Source organism: Quercus suber, unplaced genomic scaffold, assembly GCF_002906115.3.
Source record: "Quercus suber isolate HL8 unplaced genomic scaffold, Cork oak 2.0 scaffold_271, whole genome shotgun sequence".
In the NCBI taxonomy this organism is placed as follows: domain Eukaryota; kingdom Viridiplantae; phylum Streptophyta; class Magnoliopsida; order Fagales; family Fagaceae; genus Quercus; species Quercus suber.
The window spans coordinates 6,503-28,705 of NW_027069727.1; the positions used below are offsets into that span (position 1 = coordinate 6,503).

The following is a 22,203-nucleotide window of genomic DNA, read 5'->3' on the forward strand; positions in this document are numbered from 1 at the left end:
GGCTAAGGAGATAGTATCCTTCATCATGGAGCCACCTACCTCACTCATCCCTGCCCATGAGACTTGGAGTGTGTCCCTCAACATGGCATTAGTAATTGAAGAGATTTTGATGTCAAGAAACCTCAAACAGTTCAGTAACATCGACCCTGATGCGATGAAGGCTAGGCAGAACATTCAAACCAGATTCAATGAAATAGTTAAAATCTTTTCTTTAGCTACCCAACCACCTAAAGAGCTATGTAGCAAGAATTGGTCTCCTCCCCCTTCTGACTGCATCAAGCTGAACGTAGATGCTGCGACAAGGAGCTCAGGCTCTGCTTTAGTAGTTGTTGCGAGGAACCATTTAGGCGAAGTTCTATCTATTTGGGCCAAAAAACATCACAGCTCCTCCCAGCGATTGCCGAAGCTAAATCACTTTACTGGGCTATGAATCTAGCAGTCAAGGAGGGTTGGAAATCTGTAATATTTGAAGGAGATGCAAAGAATTGTTTTGATCCTCTCATCAACCCAGACTTATCCCCTGAATGGCTTACTCACAATATTATCTATAATATTCGTAGCTTAGCTGTTGCTTTTGTTTTTGTTAATTTTTGTTGGGTCTAGAGAACATGCAACTCTGCAGCTCATGAAGCTGCCAAGTTTGCACTGAACTCTGATTTAGACTATTGCTTTAATAAAGGAAATCTCCCCCTAGTATTAGAGGCTGTTTGTAGGGATGATTTCTTAGGTTGTATTCCTGTTTCTCTCTAATAGAAGTACTGTTTACCCAAAAAAAAAAAAGTATTTTTATTTTGGTAAAATCACCGGTTCTCAAATTTATAATGTGCTATTAAATTTTTATCAAACAATTAAATTACACATGAGGTGGGTTGCAAAGAGGGTGGAACTAATAAAAACAAAAAAAAACTCTCCTTCTCTCTCATTCTCTTGGATTATCTTAACCATGGTTCTTAGATTGTAGATTTCATGCATCTTGTTTACAACACGAGAAATACGTATTTGATTTTTTTTGATAGGAACGTATTTGATTTCTTTTAGCATACGAGAATTACGGAATTATATAATACTAATAAGTTTTTAATCATTGTCACCAAAACCTTCTCAATAAAGTTACGTATTATGTGTATCTCAAAAAAATAAAAATAAAAAAAAAGAAGAAAAAAAGAAAGAAAAAGAAGAAGTTAAATATTATGTCTAGCCTATTACCTGTATCATATCATCATATAATAAAAGTTATGTCATATGCGTTGTGGTTATGTTAGACGGACACTCTTTTTATTTATTTATTTATTTATAATTTATCTTTTCCTCTCTTTTCTTTCCCCCTAGCATAAGTATGTTAAATTAGTAACTTAATTGTTTTAAGTGAACCTTTGTTGTCAAAGTTTCGAAAAGTTTGAAAGGTACTACTATAATAAAAAAATAGTGTATACAATCTAATATTCTATCATAATTTTTTTGATTTAATGATAAAAGTTGGGTTGTATATGTTAGATCATACCATCTCACTCAATGCAATTATTACAAGTTATATGGTTTAATATTGCGATTCATTATATGTACATTAAATGATTAACACAGCTCAAATGAAACTACTACTAAAATATATACACCAATTCGATTAAAATTTAATAATGACAATCTTAAGATATTTTTTTTTGAGGTAGAGAGTTTCAACCTATGGCGTCCGCTCCTGATAATTGCTCTTTATTATCAGACCAAGACATCAATCAGTTTTTGGTGTAGGCGGGGATTGAACCCCAGATCTCGTATACAACCATCAAAGACTTTACCAGTTGAGCTAACTGGAACCCACAATCTTAAGATATTTAAAATGAGTTTCATTATTTTTTCTTAAAATATTTTGTATCCCATTATAAGTTTTGGTTTTTGATAAAAATTTAGAGGTATACTATACTCATTTGTCATGTAGCTTAAAATGAACTTTTTTTTTTTTTTAAATTATAAAATATAAAATATATTAATGGATATTTTTTATAAATTTTTAAAAGTGGCAAGTAATGGAGTTACATGAAAGTTTCAACTTGCCATCTCATACTATCATGAGGACAAAGTTAGAGGAGTAATAATTATTACACATGAGCTATTGCACTTATCATGCACACTATCACATGGGTTGAAATCGTTCTTTCATGATATCATAATTTTAATTGAACTTGTTCATGATCTCATAACAAGTGTGCTCAGAGTGTGTAGTAAGAAGGGTGTAACAAGATTTAGCCAAGGTAGAGAGTATTTTGAACTTTGGCTAAAAAAACTCATTAGCATTTTAAGCAATTATCACGTAGGTATCAATTAAAAAAATGGGTAAAGTTTGGGTACAAAACTCCGTTTAATATCATTTCTTTTTCTTTTTTTCTTTCAATACTTGCAAATTTTTTATAAAATTAAGATCAATAGTTATATAATCAATCAAATATTTAAATTTCAAATTTTTGTAGTTTAAAATATGTATAAAAAATAATTTTATAATTCAAATAGTAAATAACCTGATTGACACAAAAATTTGACATATATACTAGAAACATAAAGAATATACAATCTAACGGTTAGATTTTTAAAATATATAACAATGTTAATTTTGCTAGTGGAAGTTTAGTTACTAGCTACAACCAATTAATTCTCATTAAGGGGATGTGACATAAACCATTTTCATAAAATTTGCTAATGTGGATTCCCTTGGCACTTGTAAATGATTTTCTCACTTACTTGCCTGAAGGAAAAAGAGGAATTTCTCACTTTGTTAACATGGGGCCTGCTAAATATAGTAAAGGGCTCGACTGCAATCCATTGTGTGTCATTCTGAGATGGTTAGGTCATAGGTGTAGGGTTTCATTTTCTTTTATATAAAGCAGATATCATACTCAAACGGGTTAGAATTCGTATAGATTCATTTGAGGCATTGGGTTCAAAGTTCGTGTAAATCTAAATTGAATGCAGCTGCTTAATCCTTGTTCGATGTTGTCGACATAAATTAAAGGTGGCCTTTGAGGCATTGCAGTAGCCAAAAATGGATTTCCAAATAGCAAAAATAATAGTAAAACGAACCATATTCTTATAATATGACACAGATTAATAAATGAAATATATTTCTTGGTACACTTCGTCAATTGTCATTGATGACCATGATGTGGATATACAGAATTGAATGACATGAACTAACTGTTTGATATACAAAACTATGTGACAGTAAAGAATGCAATAACCCCCCAAAAAAAGTGTGCTATGTTTAAGCATATCTCGAGAAGCTCAATTGAACTCTATACTATAGAGGGCTCATTTATTTCTGGTCCCAATGCTTCACGATAAATTATACTGCATTGTTTCATCAAAAAAATTAGTAGTTTAATACTGCATTGTTTAAATCTGGCTGATCATCGAATGAGGACAATTTGCAACAGTGTTCTTCTTAGTTCACGACCAATCCATCATTTCTGGAAAATAAAGAGAGAAATTAATTTTTACTCTGAATTGTAGATAATGTGCCGTTGCATTAAGGCTTAAATTAAAGGTGGCCTTTGAGGCATTGCAGTAGCCAAAAATGGATTTCCAAATAGCAAAAATAATAGTAAAACGAACCATATTCTTATAATATGACACAGATTAATAAATGAAATATATTTCTTGGTACACTTCGTCAATTGTCATTGATGACCATGATGTGGATATACAGAATTGAATGACATGAACTAACTGTTTGATATACAAAACTATGTGACAGTAAAGAATGCAATAACCCCCAAAAAAAAGTGTGCTATGTTTAAGCATATCTCGAGAAGCTCAATTGAACTCTATACTATAGAGGGCTCATTTATTTCTGGTCCCAATGCTTCACGATAAATTATACTGCATTGTTTCATCAAAAAAATTAGTAGTTTAATACTGCATTGTTTAAATCTGGCTGATTATCGAATGAGGACAATTTGCAACAGTGTTCTTCTTAGTTCACGACCAATCCATCATTTCTGGAAAATAAAGAGAGAAATTAATTTTTACTCTGAATTGTAGATAATGTGCCGTTGCATTAAGGCTTCAGGTGTTTGCTTGTAAAAAAAAGAAAGAACTTAAAAGAAAAAAAAGAGAAAAAGAAAAAAAAGAAGAAGTTGTTCTTGCTTGTAAGCTGTATTTTGAGAGGACTTGCCTGTTGGTATCTATTTCCTGCAAAATGGTATATTGAAAACGATATAAGAAAAAAATCTTCTATTTTTCCTCTCCTTGGGTCAAAACTTGGTTGCAACTTGCATATATATAGAAAATCGATTTAGAGATCATTTCCATTCCATTAATAATGAGAATTCACATGGGTCAATCGAAGAAAAATTCAACAACTAAAAAGATATCGATTCTTTGGAATCCTTCATTTCTTCAAACGGAACGTTAGAGATAGAATTAGGTCGATTCTCTAAATAACTCTCTAGATGTTCTTCAATTTTTTGACTCCTCACGAAACATGTGAGGAATTTATTAGGAATTCGATATATATGTATATAAAATAAATGTTAAAAGGAAGCCAATTTCATTATTCTGAACAATTTCAAGATTTGCTCTTTCCAAACAACAAAGGGAGCCTTAAAAAAAAAATTAAACAAGTGAAGAAGAAAGAACCTGTGATGTTTAGGTTTCTCTGTAGCATTGTCCCGTATAGCCAAAAAACATGATTGAGTGCAGCGCTAATGAAATTGTCCCACAACACTGGCCCATGATTCTCCCTATGGAAAATAGGAAACAGACACGCACTTTCATCAACGCTGCACTCAACGATGTTTCTTCAATCTGGGAGTCTCCAATGCCTACTCAAAACTGAATCACATCAAATTAAGCATCTTGTTGCTTTAAAATTTGTACGTATATATATGCAACGAAGCCTACATGGTGTAGTACACGATTTGTACTACCATTTTTTACTTGCCAGATCCAGAGCTAGTGCAACTCTCTACTAGGCTGCTAAACCAAATATAAAAATGCTTTATCAAGATGATATTTGTACTAGTAAACTGTACTGGAATCTTCAATCTTGTACTACATTTCTTCCCAAGCCCCCCAACTGTCTCATGACTCTCATTCTTGACAGGTATACCAAAATATTAGTCCCATTTTTTCGTTATCCATTCATTCCCATATAGTTGGTAAGGTTATTTAAGTATCCTATTGGCGCTTTCATAAGCTTGACATTTTCATGGTACATGTTTGGAAAGGGACCTTTAAGTGGTTGGTAGATCTCTGTCATATGCATAATTTTTAGGTTACTTACTTGTCATCTAGAATAGGACTTCAAGATGTCCCGGAAAGACGAAAAAATTACTCTATTTTGTGTTTCACATGGCAATAGTTGATTCACAAACGCAATGCCTCTCTTTCTTTAAAATTTATGGTGTTTATTCTATGATAATTGCTTTTTGTTTATAGAAATATCATTTAAAATGAAGTGGCAGTTGTAGTATTACATATTGTGGTATAAAATTGACACTGACTAGTGAGTCGTGACTATGCTTGAAGTCCTATATAAGTAAACAACTTCATCTTGGAGCTATGTATGGCATTATGAAAAAGGAACTATTTTTTTGAAGTTTGTCTGGAAAGGACCACCAAAACTTTGTGCACAACATATTTGTCTCCAAATAAAATAAAGTCAGGTAAAAGATCCATGAAAATGAAATCATTAGAAAATGAAACAGAAATGGAAATTTGTTGAGCTGAAATGAGTTATTTTAAGTAAATTTGAGGAAAACTCAGAAAGCAAAATGAGATGAAAGGGACATTCTAAACTCATTTTTGATGGTATAGCACGCACACAGTACTATGGAAATGATTAAATTGTTATTTTTTTATGAACGAAAATGATTAAATTGTTATAAAAAGTCAAAACGGGTCCCCTTTTATAACTTTTTTGTTTTTTTTTTTTTTTAGAAGAATAACTTACGTTAGTTACATGTGTGCCATGATATTGACAAACTATATATATGTGAGAAATCTGACATTATAAGAAAGGGCCTAGCTCAATTTTGCAGTGCATAAACACTACTTTGTACAATTACATTTCTATAAAATTTACAACTAAATACATTTTGGCGGGTATCCAATGAATTGCATATACAAGATAATTAACCATGATGAAAGATGCTTATGAGAAATGTTAAGCATCTTACACATGAAAAATGAAGAATTGCTATATATATCTTCCTAGCTAGCAATAAATGTACAAACTAATAAATAAACAAAAGCTAGTCCTATAATAATCTGCTTATCTTAATCGAAGCACAGTCTTACCCTCAGCATCTTCTTTCATAATGGCTAAAAGTTCGTCAGGAGGGACATTCCTCCAAATTCCAGGCTTCTCAATATGATAGCCAATCTGAGCAAATTTATCAGCAGCTCTATTACCTTCTCTATATACATGAGTCACAAGGCAATTGTCAAGCTCCAATATAATCAAATTTATGTCACTAATATGCCTTTGCACTTCTGAGGATTTAACTTGTCTCCTTTTTGCAATAATATCAATCAATGTCTTGGCATCTCCTTCAAGCCACACATCGTTCCAACCATTTTCGAGCACCAATTCAAGGCCTCGTCGAAGTGCAGCCAATTCAGCAATGGTGCTATTAGCCCTTCCTATGGATTCTGCATAACCAAGTATGAATTCAGCCTTGTGGTTTCTAAACACCCCTCCAATGCTGGCTTTGTTTGCTTTACCTTTGGAAGACCCATCAAAGTTCAACTTAGTCCACCCCTTTTCAGGCTTTTCCCATACCACTGGAATTGCTTCTTTGTGCCAATTGCGTATCAAAATTCGAACTGAGATTTGTTTTGTTATTGGTCTTTGACACCTCAATATATTTGTAATGGATAACATGGTTTCTCTAGTAGTTTTTGATGATGGGAATTAATCAAACCCAGAAATGTTGCAGCTGGAAAAAGATTGTTTATAATCTTCTCAAACTCAAAAAATATATATAAACAAAAGTAATAGAGAAGACCATCTTTGTTGTGGCAACATAGTAAGGAAATTTTGCTTCACGTAATTAAGTTCTTATTAATAAAGTTGGAGTATGGGAAAAGTAAGGGAGAGATTCTGAATTTCACAAACACAAGGCAACAATTTGATACAAGGACAATGAAGATGGACACACAGATTTCTTCAAAAACTCTCAAGCATATTCTGCTAATGGGGGGATTTTTTAAAGAAGCTAGGGGTTACGTGCATGAATAGTTATATCTCTCATAGAAGAAGAAGCGTTATTGCACTGCATGAGAAGAGAAGAAAGCGGAGCTACGCTTCATTGCATGTTGACAGTTAAACTGTAACTGTAAAAGTAACTGCTTTTGTCCTAAAGAGGAAAGTGGAAAGATTAACTATATAACCATTAAGGTCTAGAGTTTCTAATGAAAGTTCTATCAATCCATTTTGGAATGATAGTTAAAAGTTTATTTAAAGGTTGGTAATATGGTAAAATCCAATTTATTAATTTCAAAATGGGTAATGGTTAAAATTTTTAGAATTCTACGAAGTCTTCAGATAATTTTAATCAAAGTACTATAACCATTATTATCTATAAATTGGTGTTTTACCTAAGTCTTAGGAAGATGCCAAAGCCGATTGAGATGTGAGAGTAACGTTATTCGCATAAATCCTGTAGAGTAATGCTAGAAATTAAATATTGCCAGTTTTACTATAGAGAAGTCTTATCAGCGTCAATTTTTTTTCTTACATTATTAATTCAACACTAATTACATTTCTTGTTAAAAATTTTGTAATAAAATTAGTAGTAAAAATTTTTTTGATACTTTTTTAAGTAGAAGATGGGATTGAAACCTCAAGGTCTTGATTATAAACCCCAGAAAATGCCATAACATTGAAAGTATGTTTCAATCTCTTATGCGCCAAATAATTAGGGCCATGTTCAATCTGTTAATAATAATAATAAAAAAAAAAAATTAGGGCCATGTGAGGTGTGTAGATGGTGGCGGGTTACAAGGGCTGAGATCTTTAACTTGCTTAAAATATTTGAACCCTGTGTAAGAAGCAAAAACTAAGAATTAGTATTTTGACATTTTCAGAAAAGTAAGAATTAAAATAGAAAATCAAATTAAAATTTTGACATCTTCGCAATTAGTTGACCCAGTTTTGGTAATCACTTTTTCTAGCAATCTTCTAGCAAATTTTTGCCACGTGGCATGAGTTTTCGTATGCATTGGGGTTTTCAATGTACCCACGTTAAGAATCACAAGTTCCTTTTTTTTTTTTTTTTTTTTTTTTTTGTAGAATAATCACATGTTCATTTGATTTGGGATGATGTACATTTATTCAACACCATCTCGTTTCAGTATTAGTATCAAGCTGTTAACGCTTTAGGGGTGTTTGGTAAAGTAGTTTGAAAATTGTTGTTTATTGTTTTTGAAATACGTGTGGGTGAAAAAGTGTGTTGAAATACGTGAAATGCTGTTTAAAAACTAAAAAATGTTGTTTAAAATGGGAAACCAAACAGGGCCTTAATATTCGTGTGTGTTCGGTGTTTGCGTGCTAATAGTGTCTATATATATTTGGGTTCCGTCTATGAAATCAACAATACTCCCTTCGGCACGTTTCGTCTCAAAATACAGGAAAATCAGTATGGATATATCCCCTTAAAGGTTAAGGAAATCTCAGATGGGCCTCCTTTTTTTTTTTTTTTTTTTTTTTTTTTGTGGAAAGAAATGGGCCAATAATGAATAAATATAGAGTAATTCCAGATTTGGTCTTTATTAATCTTGAACATTTATTTTAAAATTGTCAATTTTCTTTTTTGATATTATTAATCTTGAAGTTGGGCAAACAGAGCTTCCTGTTCAATAATCTAGTTGTATTGGATCTGTCACGATATGGTCACATGTGTTTCTTTTTGGCCATGTGTCATCATTTTAACAGTCCAATGCACTAAATGCACTAAATGCAAACCAAATTTAAGTTGGACATATTCGATCACCATGCAATTAGCAAAAACAAGAAGAATAAATATAATTTCCGAACCTAAGGTTTCAAATAAAATCATGAAGTAGACCGTAAACATTCATTATCAATTAACCCTTACAAACTTTTAAAATCATATCAATTTAAACCCTATACTTTGCAGGTTCAAATTATATATATATATATATATGATTTTAAAAGTTAAGGATCTCATTTAAAAGTAACAAAATTATATTGTTTAATTTGTAACTATCTTAAATTTTAAGATTGCATTTAAAAACTTAGAAACTATAGTGTTTGACTTGAAACCACCTTAAAGAATAAGAGATCAAATGTAATTTGTCCACAAAAAAAAATAAATAAAAAAAATAAAAAACAGTACGTTAAATAGAAGAAAAAAAACATATCTAATCAAGTTTTTTTTTTTTTTTAAGTAATAAATTTTATTTGTTGGAAGAATAAGGCAATCGTATATATTAATCAACAAATGTAATGCTGAAGAGCCACAGCAACCTGCACAAACTTTTTATTTTTTTTTTAATACAATCTACACAATCACTTTTAACACCGTAACAGATAATAATTTTTTAAAAAGAAGAAAAAATAGAAGGGAGGAAGGGAGAAGGGAGAAGAAGAATAAATTTATAAAACATTTTTTTTAAATGGTGATAATCAAGCTTGTAAAGGTAGAAACATAATATCGAACACTCATACTACTTTGAACTTTTCACTAAGCTACTCAAAAAGGCAGCCTGAATGATATTCTTTGCAGGTAAAATTCTTCTAGATTGATACATGCAATTATGGAGACTAATAATGATGCACACACTACACACATTCCATTGAAATTATGTTTTAAATTTGATTTTAATTAAAATTGTGAAATCATGTATTTTAAAACACAATTTCAAAAAAAGCATGTATGTGTAATAACGAACATGTGATAATCATAATTCTTATATATAGTCAAACTCTGTAAACATGCAAGAAGAATAGCTAAATAGCCTAAATTAAAAAGCGTAAAAGAGCCAATTGAATTCATAGAGAGCCGATTGAGTGTCAAAAATCTTGTAATTTATGTATTTTTAAGTGAGATTTCAAGATTCAAATCCCAGAGTAACTATCAAAATATTAAAAACAAATGCGGCAGCGTTGTTGAACCCGTGGCAAAGAACATGAGGCGGCGGCAACGCTTGTTGCGGCGGCGAATGGGAGTGGGAGGCGGAGACGGGGAACTCATCTGATACTCTTCTTCTCGCTGATGATCTCTTGTTGCTGCGTCGAGATGACAGCTGTTGAGAGACTGCGTCAAGAAATCTTGTTGCAAAGATCGCTTCCTTCCCAAAATATTCTTCGTTGGAGTTTTCTGCAGGCAATTCTTGGCCTCGGTCTCTGTCACTGTTGCGATTTCTTCCATTGATATGATATTCCAACGAGAAAGAAAGACGACGAGCAAAGAGGGTATTTTTCACTGATTATTTTTGTGTTGTGGGTGCCTTTGGTTTTGATTTTATAGTACCTGCATAAACAAGGCGGTTTAACGGTCATATTAATTTTTTTTTTCTTTTTGTCTTTTTCAAGAACCAACGGTCATATACTCATGCGCGTTCGCCCAACCCAAGTCCTAGTCCTATTTGTATTAGGATTGCCCATTTGTGTGTGTGTGTATATATATATATATATATTAGAGTAGAAATTTAATCAAATAGAAAAAAAAGACATCCAATTTTTTTTTTATTATTATAAAAAAGGTTAGAACCGTTTTTTTAATTTTTAATTTTATTTTTAGAAAATAGAAAAGGTTAGAACATAGTGTGTCTTTAGCTTTAAATTAAAAAGCCAACACATTTTACCATTTAGTTTATTTTTCCTACTATTATTAAGCTTTACTATATTTTTTGGTATTATTTATGAGTCCCACTATATTATTTTTGCTAACTTTTACCTTTATTTACAATACTTGCTGTAAAAAGTTTTTAGTTTCAACAAAATAAACGAATTCCAAATAAAGCCTTAAAAGATATCCAATATTTGATTTGATTTTTATTTTTATTTTTTGAAAAAATATTTTAATTTTTAAGTTAGAAGACCTCCACGATTTATACTAACATAAAAAATGAAATTCTTTCATACTCAGATGCTCTTAACAACATCACATTATTAATTTTAATATGATATGGACTGTGGTTATGTACGATAAAATAAATTTACTGTTTACTCAAAAAAATTTAACTTATTAATTTCTATCAATTTGTTTTTAACTTATTAGTAGATTCTGTGAATTTCTGTAAATTTCATCAACTTTATATTCTAAATCTTTATTCCCTTTCAGACTCAATTCTACTTTTTTATAAACATATCAAACAAGTATTTTTATTTTGGTCGGGGAGGGTAAGTCTATATAGGTGTGGTCAGACCCTTGGGTGCCTAAAATTGTGAATTTCATTCCTCAGCCTAGACTTGAGGAATACAAGAAGTTTCCCATTAAAGCCAGTGATCTCATTAACCCCATTTCCAAATCATGGATTTCAGATTGGGCGAAGGAACTATTTGCTCCAACCGATGCAAGAGCCATTCTTAACATTCCTATTCCGTTGTCACCTAAACAGGATAAGTTAGTTTGGCTCCCTGACTCAAAAGGTCAATTCTCAGCTAAATCCATCCATAATGTTGCTTTTGCTTATCCTGACTGTATTGGTCAACCCCAAGTTTGTTGGTCCAAGCTTTGGAAGGCAAACTTCCCAGAGAGGCTTAAAATGTTTGATATGGAGGATAGGCGTCAATGCCAAAAGCTAATCTCCAAGTTCACCTTAGCCATGTAAATGCAACTTGTTTGTTATGCAATGCTGCAATTGAAGACAGTGAACACATTTTTTTCAGATGCCCATTTGCTCGAGCTCTATGGTCAGCCACCTGTTAGGGTCTTCAAGTTGATAGCGTGAACTTTACATCGGCTAAGGAGATAGTATCCTTCATCATGGAGCCACCTGCCTCACTCATCCCTGCCCATGAGACTTGGAGTGTGTCCCTTAACATGGCATTAGTAATTGAAGAGATTTGGATGTCAAGAAACCTCAAATAGTTCAGTAACATCGACCCTAATGTGATGAAGGCTAGGCAGAACATTCAAACCAGATTCAATGAAATAGTTAAAGTCTTTTCTTCAGCTACCCAACCACCTAAAGGGCTATGTAGCAAGAATTGATCTCCCCCCCTTCTAACTGCATCAAGTTGAACGTAGATGCTGCGACAAGGAGCTCGGGCTCTGCTTTAGCAGTTGTTGCAAGGAACCATTTAGGCGAAGTTCTATCATTTTGGGCCAAAAAACATCATAGCTCCTCCCAGCGATTGCTGAAGCTGAATCACTTTACTTGGCTATGAATCTAGCAGTCAAGGAGGGATGGAAATCTGTAATATTTGAAGGAGATGCAAAGAATTGTTTTGATCCTCTCATCAACCAGACTTATCCCTTGAATGGCTTACTCACAATATTATCTGTAATATTCGTAGCTTAGCTGTTGCTTTTGTTTTTGTTAATTTTGTTGGTCCGGAGAACATGCAACTTTGCAGCTCATGAAGCTACCAAGTTTGCACTGAACTCTGATTTAGACTATTGCTTTAATAAAGGAAATCTCCCCCCAGTGTTAGAGGCTGTTTGTAGGGATGATTCCTTAGGTTGTATTCCTGTTTCTCTCTAATAGAAGTACTGTTTACCAAAAAAAAAAAAAATAGTATTTTTATTTTGGTAAAATCACCAGTTCTCAAATTTATAATGTGCTATTAAATTTTTATTGAACAATTAAATTACACATGAGGTGGGTTGCAAAGAGGGTGGAACTAATAAAAACAAAAAAACTCTCCTTCTCTCTCATTCTCTTGGATTATCTTAACCATGGTTCTTAGATCGAAGATTTCATGCATCTTGTTTACAACACGAGAAATACGTATTTGATTTTTTTTGATAGGATCGTATTTGATTTCTTTTAGCATACGAGAATTACGGAATTATATAATACTAATAAGTTTTTTAATCATTGTCACCAAAACCTTCTCAATAAAGTTACGTATTATGTGTTTCTCAAAAAAATAAAAATAAAAAATAAAAAAAAGAAGAAAACAAGAAAGAAAAAAAAGAAGTTAAATATTATGTCTAGCCAATTACCTGTATCATATCATCATATAATAAAAGTTATGTCATATGCGTTGTGGTTATGTTAGAAACTTAGACGGACACTCTTTTTTTTTTTTAATTTATCTTTTCCTCTCTTTTCTTTCCCCCTAGCATAAGTATGTTAAATTAGTAACATAATTGTTTTAAGTGAACCTTTGTTGTCAAAGTTTCGAAAAGTTTGAAAGGTACTACTATAATAAAAAAATAGTGTATACAATCTAATATTCTATCATAATTTTTTTGATTTAATGATAAAAGTTGGGTTGTATATGTTAGATCATACCATCTCACTCAATGCAATTATTAGAAGTTATATGGTTTAATATTGTGATTCATTATATGTACATTAAATGATTAACACACCTCAAATGAAACTACTACTAAAATATATACACCAATTCGATTAAAATTTAATAATGACAATCTTAAGATATTTAAAATGAGTTTCATTATTTTTTCTTAAAATATTTTGTAATCCATTATAAGTTTCGGTTTTTGATAAAAATTTAGAGGTATACTATAATCATTTGTCATGTAGCTTAAAATGAACTTTTTTTTTTAAATTATAAAATATAAAATATATTAATGGATATTTTTTATAAATTTTTTTAACATTATTCTTGATTAAGGTGTGCATCTTATGAGCATAATACTAATGTAGAATAAAAGTGGCAAGTAATGGAGTTACATGAAAGTTTCAACTTGCCATCTCATACTATCATGAGGACAAAGTTAGAGGAGTAATAATTATTACACATGAGCTATTGCACTTATCATGCACACTATCACGGGGGTTGAAATCGTTCTTTCATGATATCATAATTTTAATTGAACTTGTTCATGATCTCATAACAAGTGTACTCAAAGTGTGTAGTAAGAAGGGTGTAACAAGATTTAGCCAAGGTAGAGAGTATTTTGAACTTTGGCTAAAAAAACTCATTAGCATTTTGAGCAATTATCACGTAGGTATCAATTAAAAAAATGGGTAAAGTTTGGGTACAAGTCCATTTAATATCTTTTCTTTTTCTTGTTTTCTTAAAATACTTGCAAAATTTTTATAAAATTAAGATCAATAGTTATATAATCAATCAGATATTTAAATTTTAAATTTTTGTAGTTTAAAATATGTATAAAAAATAATTTTATAATTCGAATAGTAAAAAACATGATTGACACTAAAATTTGACACATATACTAAAAACATAAAGAATATACAATCTAACGGTTAAATTTTTAAAATATATAACAATGTTAATTTTGCTAGTGGAAGTTTAGTTACTAGCTACAACCAATTTTGTATCAAGATTTTTTATTCTTAAAAAAAAGGGTAAAAAAAAGATGATTTTATTATATATATATATATATATATTTTTTAAACAAGTATAAATGGAGAGTATCCAATTAAGGGCTGAGATTGATTGGAAAGAAATCCATGGTCCAAAAATATGCCACGTCGTTTAAAATCATTAACCGAGCAAATTTAGGCTAAAACTAACGTTAGCTTCTCAGTGCCTAGGTTTTCTTTCCCTGTCTGACTCTATCCCTCTCCTTACCTCAAACCCAGCGGTGGTCGACCTTCTCCTTGCACCCACCACCGCCGCCGCCGCCGAACAGCCATCATCCGGCGGTGATATTCCGAAAACCGGCTGTGCACCACCAACTGTATTGAATTGAGGTAAGGTATAACACTTCCTAAACACACATTTGAGTTGTTGTGTTCGTTGCTTGGTTTTGGTTTTGGTTTAGTTTTCATTAGCTTGGGGAAAAAAAACAGGGCATAAAACATAGTTATATATATGTTTGTGGTGTTTGGGAATCTCTCTCTGCTTTCGATATGAGTGTTAATGTCCATGTGGTTTCATCCATCAGTTAGACTCAATTTGGGTTTTCCCAGAATATTGAGTTCCACTTCTTCTTCTTTCAAGTCCATCTCTACTGCCCTTGCATTCCTCAACCCAACTCAATCGTCTGATGATGAATATGCATCATCATCATCATCGTTGTCCTCATCTACTGCCTCTTCTTCTTATGCTAATAGTACTGCAACTGATATTTCTGGTTATACTCACAACCTTAACACCACCAAAACTAGCACCCCTGTAGCTCAGGACTTATTTGATGCGTCCCGGGTTGTCCAAATCTTGAACTCCATGGAAAGGGATCCCAAGACCGCAATTTCATTCTTTGACCGGTTAAAGGAACAGGGTTTTGCGCATGATGTATCCACCTATGCCGCGCTTGTTAGGATCCTATGCCATTGGGGCCTGGATAGGAAGTTGGATGCTGTGTTTTTGGAAGTCATTGTTGGGTCCTCTAATGGCCATTGTCAACACCCGGGATTTGAAATTTCTGATTTGTTTGAAAGGCTTGTGGTGGTGGAGGGATTGCAGGCTGATGAGACATTGGTTAGAGCATACAATGCGTTGGTTAAGTCTTATGTTAGTATCGGTATGTTTGATGAGGCCATTGATGTTTTGTTCCAAACGAAGAGACGGGGGTTCATTCCTCATATCTTCACTTGTAATTTTCTAATGAATCGATTAATTGAGCATGGCAAAGTGGACATGGCTGTGGCCATTTACGAGCAGCTGAAGAGATTGGGTTTGAGTCCTAATGATTACACCTATGCAATTATGATCAAGGCACTCTGCAGGAAGGGTGATTTGGAAGCAGCTGTTCATGTGTTTCAGGAGATGGAGGTAGCAGGGATTACTCCTAGAGCTTTTGCTTACACTGCATATATCAGAGGGCTTTGCACCCATCAGAGGTCGGATTTGGGATATCAAGTGCTACAAGCATGGAAAGGGGCAGATGCCCCTATAGAAGCTATTTTGTAGATTCAGATTGATTAGATAGCTGAACTCATCTTCCAATACCCAGCAACGACCCATAGCAGTGAACACATTGTGAGGCCTATAGAGTTGTGGGTTGCCAGAATCAGACATTGACGCTAAATACAATAACATCAAATGATCAAATTAGTAGTGTGCATCAACTGTTGGTAAATAATGTAATGCTGCATAAGATGGTACACGACAAAGACATTTATAAATTTGTGTGTACTATTACATGCTAAAAATGAAATACTAACACTCAAATTTGACCATAAACATTAGACGTTGTTGTTAATGTCTACACGTTGTGTGCAATCGAAGATGTTGTTGTTAATGTCTCAACTAATGATGAGTATGTACATTCAACTTTTGCAAATCTAAATATTAACTGTTAATTAGTTTTAGCAAATCTAACAATTTTGTTTTTTTTTTTGTTTTTGTTTTTTTGTCAATGAAATTTACACCAGTAAATACCCAATATAACCCAATGTACACACATAACACTCATCACCGTTTCTATAGATTATTGTACATTTCTTGTAGCACTAAACAACACCAAACAACTAATATAACCCTAATCTACTCACATAACACTCATTCAAGAAAATACCAAAGCACAAGTAATACGACCTATTAAATGAAAATTCTTCTCTAACAAAAACATACATTATGGTTGATAAACTTTAATAATATCTACAACTACTTTTACCTACAAAATAAAATTCTCTATGTATTTCAAAGAAAAAAAATGAGTTTCTCACCTGAGATGATAGGGAGATAACACCAACTTCTGACAGAAAATTCTGAAAATGAGGAGAAGCTGATTTGAAAATGATGAGGAGAATTGCATGAGAAGCTGATTTGTGGAAGGGAGGAGTAAATAGCAGAACAACTCGATTTTACCAGAGCCAAGTAACGAGTAACATTTAATAACTCGATTTCCTATTCATCAAGTTCAGCTTCACATGCAAATAAGTGATTTGAAATCGAGTCAGAATGTAGCAGAACAACTCGATTATACCAGAGCCGAGTAATGTGAATAACTTGATTTCCCATTCATCGGGTTCAGCTTCACATGGTAATAAGTGATTTGAAATCCCATCAGTAACTTGGTTTCCCCATTGCCGAGTTACAAATAGTAACGCATGAATTTTTTAATACCCAAAAGCCACGTTGGGTTGCTAGCGTGGGAAGAACCTGCCTAGAACTCGGCCTTTTGATAATCGAGTAATTTAAGTAACTCTATTTTAGGGTCATCGAGTATCGAAACAGGGGCACGTGCCTATATAATTTTGAAACAAGGGCATAATGCCAAATATTTACATACAAGCCCCTTTGCGAAGACCATTATTAGATTTCTCAAATGTTGCTTTTGTGAGTAGTCTCAAAACAGAAGTTAGAGTCCCTGCCGCAGCCCAACCAGCAAGAAAGGACTGCAGAACATAGTGCTATTCTGTATTAGGATAACAAGATGATAGGAAAGTAACAAAAATAGAATGAACATTAAAAGAACTCTCAGCAGAATTAACCTGGATGAGTTCAGGGAGCATAAAAGATAATTCACCCGCCATTCCACCTTGAACATTGGCAGATGCAACTCCAATAAAACAAACAATTACACATATTCCAATATAAGGGCAACTCCTCCTTTCCCAGATGTGGCTGAGTCCAACTTTCACAGCAAGTGAGAGAAAGGTGAAACCAAATTTGTTAGACTCAATGATCAGAGAATTGATATGAAATAAGTATCATGAGGTACATAAATCAGATGGTGCAATGTAAGATTGAGTAGGGAATATTACAAAGTATCAGCACTACTTACAACTAGGAGTGACAATGTACTTGCAAAGAAGAGAGTGTATCCTATTAAGTTCCGCCATCTAGTATTGATCTTTGCCTCTTTGTAAGTTAGTACTGCTGTTGTTGCAAATGCAAATGGTTGATAAACAAGGGTAAGTACCCTTGAAGGGAGGTATCGCTTCAAAGGAAGAGGAAAATTTTATCAGACCAACTAATTTGAAAAGGATATACAACTGTTACATTTATTGTCTCTATAACCCTGCTGAAGGAGCAAATATTCTCAAGTCTATCAACTTGTGAACTTGAAAAGATGCATCAATAATTATGAACCCTCAGAAACTAACTTATTGCAAATTAATAATCAAGAAATTTTAACTCTTCCTTAATTTTCCCAAAATTGAAGAATATATACTATTAATTTCTTTAGATCCAATATGGATAACATGAACAAAAATTCTTGGCCATGTTAAGAGTATTCCACTTTATATTCCAACAACTGGAGTATGCTATGTGTCTTTATTTATTTATTTATTTATTTATTTTTAAACTAGGAATATTTTAGTAAAAAAGAAATAAGGCCATGTGACAGACTGTGATTGGTGGAGTATAGAACGGAGCATAAGATTTTTATTCATATTACACAATCTTACTCATATTCTACTAAGAATGAGGTTAATTTGTATAGTGGTTCTCTACAGATCATAGCCACATCAAGGAGTATTTTCTCATTTGAAACCGTACCTTATCCTGCCAACTGCCAAGTGTAATTTGATTCATAGTAAGGTCATAGACTAATTTTATATTCTTAGGTCAGAAAAAAGACAATAAGCACTTAATAAAAGCAAAACAAATTAACTGTCTACTGACTTGCATTTTGCTCTGAAAGCAAATGGAAAGTAACATAAGTTATGAATAGCTTACCGGAAACAAGTTCATAGTAGTAATCTCCTATAGTCAGCAAACTGTTCCAAGAGACAAGACACCCCAGTCCAAGAATCCCGCAAACCACCATTGCTTCAAATTTTCCATGCTTTTAACAGAAATTTTGAAAAATGTTATATTTCAATTAGTTTGAAATTTCTATTATTCTAAAGAAATTCAACTCTCTTCTGAATAAATCAATGTTCAAAGATTAAGCACAAACCTCAAGTCTTATTGGAGCCTCACTATTATCATTAGCCATGAATACTCCCCTATAAATATCAAAAAACAAAGTAAGACGCAAGGTATATATATCTTTATGTATATTTTACTTAGTTATAGAAACACTTTATGTTTATTTCAATTTTCAAATATAAATAAAAATTGTGAAAATATTTTAAAATAAATATAGAGTCAAAGCATTTTATATAAAATAAAATAAATCTTTTCCAAAGATTTTTAAAAATTTTTTCCCCCACCCAACACATAATGATAGGCAGGAATGTCTCCAACATGCAGATTGTCATTGACACCGGGAATCAAACATTGCAACCATACACAGTCCTTGAACTTTTGCACTAATCAAACTTGGCAAAATGAAAATTTATCATTATTTTTCTCGATAAATCAAGTAAGGTTATAGGAAATTACTAACAACATCCAAGAGGAAAACCACAAACAACATACAAACAGGGCCACCACCAACAATTACACCATACAAACAGGACCATATTTGCATGTTGGACCCCCACTAAATACCAATGATGTTTGCATGTTGGACCTATATTATATTATCCTTATTTATGATTGGCCTGTGAGGTAAAAAAATGGTCTGTTTGAACTGGAGAGACTACTGCCCTTGCCTTTCTCAGCCCAACTCAACCGTCTGAAGATGATGAATATGCATCATCATCATCGTTGTCTTCATCTACTGCCTCTTCTTCTTATGCTAATAGTACTGCAACTGATATTTGTGGTTATACTCACAACCTAAACCCCACCAAAACTAGTACCCCTGTAGCTCAGGGCTTATTTGATGCGTCCTGGGTTGTCCAAATCTTGGACTCTATGAAAAGGGATCCCAAGACCGCAATTTCATTCTTTGACCGGTTAAAGGAACAGGGTTTTGCACATGATGTATCCACATATGCCGTGCTTGTTAGGATCTTATGCCATTGGGATCTGGATCAGGGACGGAACCAGGATTTGAACCTAGGGGGCCAAAACTTAAAACAATTTTTTTTTTTTAATGAAAATAAAAACTAATACTTATTTCATATTCAACAAGATACTACATATAAAATAAGCATTTCTTAAACATTTGATATTACAAAAATGTTGACAAAGTATAACATAAAAAATAAGTGTTTTTTAAACATTTCAACACATTTATCAAAATGGAACTCGACGCTTTTTTAAGTCTCGAAAGTCGTCTATGATTGAACAAAATAATAATAATGAACAAAAGTAATGAACAAAAAAAAGTTGGAAAAGAAATAAATTTAGAGGATGGATTTAAAATCTTATCGAAGCCCAAAAGAAGAAGTTCTGTTGGAAACATTATTCAGGAAATGAAATAGACTTAAAACTACCCCCACAAACTCTATAGTCTATGGCATGCAAAAGAGATGAAGTTACGAGTAAAAAACGGCGAGTAGATGATTGGTACAACATCAAGTTCGCAACAAAAGAGAGAATAGCTCACCTTGAATTCAATGAAACTTCCAAAATGAGAGCCATGTTTTGACCAATATTCCAAGCATTTTTTTTTTTTTGGGGGGGAACTAGCTTTTTTTTGTTTTGGGGGTTATGTAGGTCCGTCCATGTAGGTCCGTCCCTGGTCTGGATAGGAAGTTGGATGCTGTGTTTTTGGAAGTCATTGTTGGGTCCTCTAATAGCCATCGTCAACAGCCGGGATTTGAAATTTCTGATTTGTTTGAAAGGCTTGTGGTGGTGGGGGGATTGCAGGCTGATGAGACATTGGTTAGAGCATACAATGCATTGGTTAAGTCTTATGTTAGTATCGGTATATTTGATGAGGCTATTGATGTTTTGTTCCAAACGAAGAGACGGGGGTTCATTCCTCATATCTTCACTTGTAATTTTCTAATGAATCGATTAATTGAGCATGGCAAAGTGGACATGGCTGTGGCCATTTACGAGCAGCTGAAGAGATTGGGTTTGAGCCCTAATGATTACACCTATGCAATTATGATCAAGGCACTCTGCAGGAAGGGTGATTTGGAAGCAGCTGTTCATGTGTTTCAGGAGATGGAGGTTGCAGGGATTACTCCTAGAGCTTTTGCTTACACTGCTTATATCAAAGGGCTTTGCACCCATCAGAGGTCCGATTTGGGATATCAAGTGCTACAAGTGATATCATTGTTTATAATGTACTTGTTGCTGGGTTTTCTTGAAATGGCCTCATCTGAGGCACTTGACCTTTTGGAATATATGGAGGCTCAGGGTTTGAAACCAAAATCTGTTACACACAACATGATTATTGAAGGTTTATGTAAAGGTGGCAAAGTAAAGGAAGCTGAAGAATTTCTATGGACTTTAGAGGATAAGAGTGTGGATAACTATTCTGCTTTGGTTAATGGGTACTGTGAAGCCAACTGTACAAGTGAGTCCTATAAACTTTTTTTTAGGCTGTCAAAGCAAGGAGTCTTAATTAAAAAAAGTTCATGCGTTAAACTACTCACTAACCTTTGCTTGGAAGGTGTCTGTGATGGAGCTCTTGTGGTGCTTGAGACAATGTTGGCATTGAATGTAGAACCAAGTGAGATAATGTACAGTAAAGTCTTAGCTGCTCTTTGTCGGGCTGGAGATATGAAAAAGGCTCGATGGTTTTTTGATTTTTTAGTTGAAAAAGGGTCGAGTCCTGATGTCATTTCCTACACAATGATGATACATGGTTTTTGCAAAATGAATTGCTTACAAGAAGCCCAGGATCTCTTCCATGATATGAAAGAGAGGGGGATTGAACCTGATGTCATCACTTACACGGTTTTGCTAGATGGTCATTCCAAAACGAATCTAAGAGGGGTTTGTTCCCCTTTAGATGCAAGGGAAAATAAGGAAGGGAAAGTGGATGGTTCAATTGTTTGGACAGAAATGAGGGACAATGGTATAAGACCTGATGTTATTTGTTACACTGTTTTAATTGATAGGTACTGTAAGACAGAAAACCTTCAGGATGCTGTTGCCCTCTTTGATAATATGATCGACAGAGGACTAGAACCTGATACAGTGACATACACAGCTCTTTTGTCTGGCTATTGTAATAAGGGAGATGTGGATAAGGCTGTGGACCTCTTTAAGGAGATGTCTACTAAGGGAATACTGACAGATACCCGCACTGTCTCTATTCTACACCATGGAATTATAAAAGCCAAGAAACTGCAATTTCGGAGATAGCACTCTATTTTTTTTTTTTTGAGAAAGAAGTCGGTGCATATTATTAAAGAAGGCTATTGAAATCAGCCTGGAGTACATGTAATAAGTCT

At 33.3% G+C, this 22,203-nt stretch overlaps 1 protein-coding gene and 1 long non-coding RNA gene across 3 annotated transcripts; one reads left to right on the forward strand and one right to left on the reverse strand.

Moving 5' to 3' along the window:
* Nucleotides 1-3,584: 3,584 nt before the first annotated feature.
* Nucleotides 3,585-5,079, reverse strand: LOC136070927 (uncharacterized). Of its 2 annotated transcripts, none has more exons than XR_010632203.1 (2): nt 4,627-5,079; nt 3,585-3,986 (listed from the first exon to the last, which is right to left on the reverse strand). It is a non-coding gene; the product is annotated as an uncharacterized LOC136070927 (long non-coding RNA). The 2 variants fall into 2 exon arrangements; XR_010632204.1 differs by having other exon boundaries at nt 3,585-4,179.
* A 9,559-nt stretch (nt 5,080-14,638) lies between these two features.
* On the forward strand, nt 14,639-22,117 carry LOC112020983 (pentatricopeptide repeat-containing protein At2g26790, mitochondrial). The gene is made up of 3 exons (XM_065781563.1): nt 14,639-15,972; nt 19,567-19,831; nt 20,510-22,117. The coding sequence occupies exons 1-3, from the start codon at nt 14,984-14,986 to the stop codon at nt 22,112-22,114; spliced, it is 2,859 nt and encodes a 952-aa protein (XP_065637635.1). The 5' UTR covers nt 14,639-14,983; the 3' UTR covers nt 22,115-22,117.
* Nucleotides 22,118-22,203: the final 86 nt, after the last annotated feature.

What these genes read in the sequence shown, in the direction of transcription:
- LOC112020983 (XM_065781563.1), top strand. Translation starts at nt 14,984, where the DNA reads ATGTCCATGTGGTTTCATCCATCAGTTAGACTCAATTTGGGTTTTCCC. An exon ending in GCCCCTATAGAAGCTATTTT is followed by an intron (nt 15,973 to 19,566) that starts GTAGATTCAGAT and finishes TGCCTTTCTCAG; the next exon opens with CCCAACTCAACCGTCTGAAG. An exon ending in AACAGGGTTTTGCACATGAT is followed by an intron (nt 19,832 to 20,509) that starts GTATCCACATAT and finishes GGGGTTATGTAG; the next exon opens with GTCCGTCCATGTAGGTCCGT.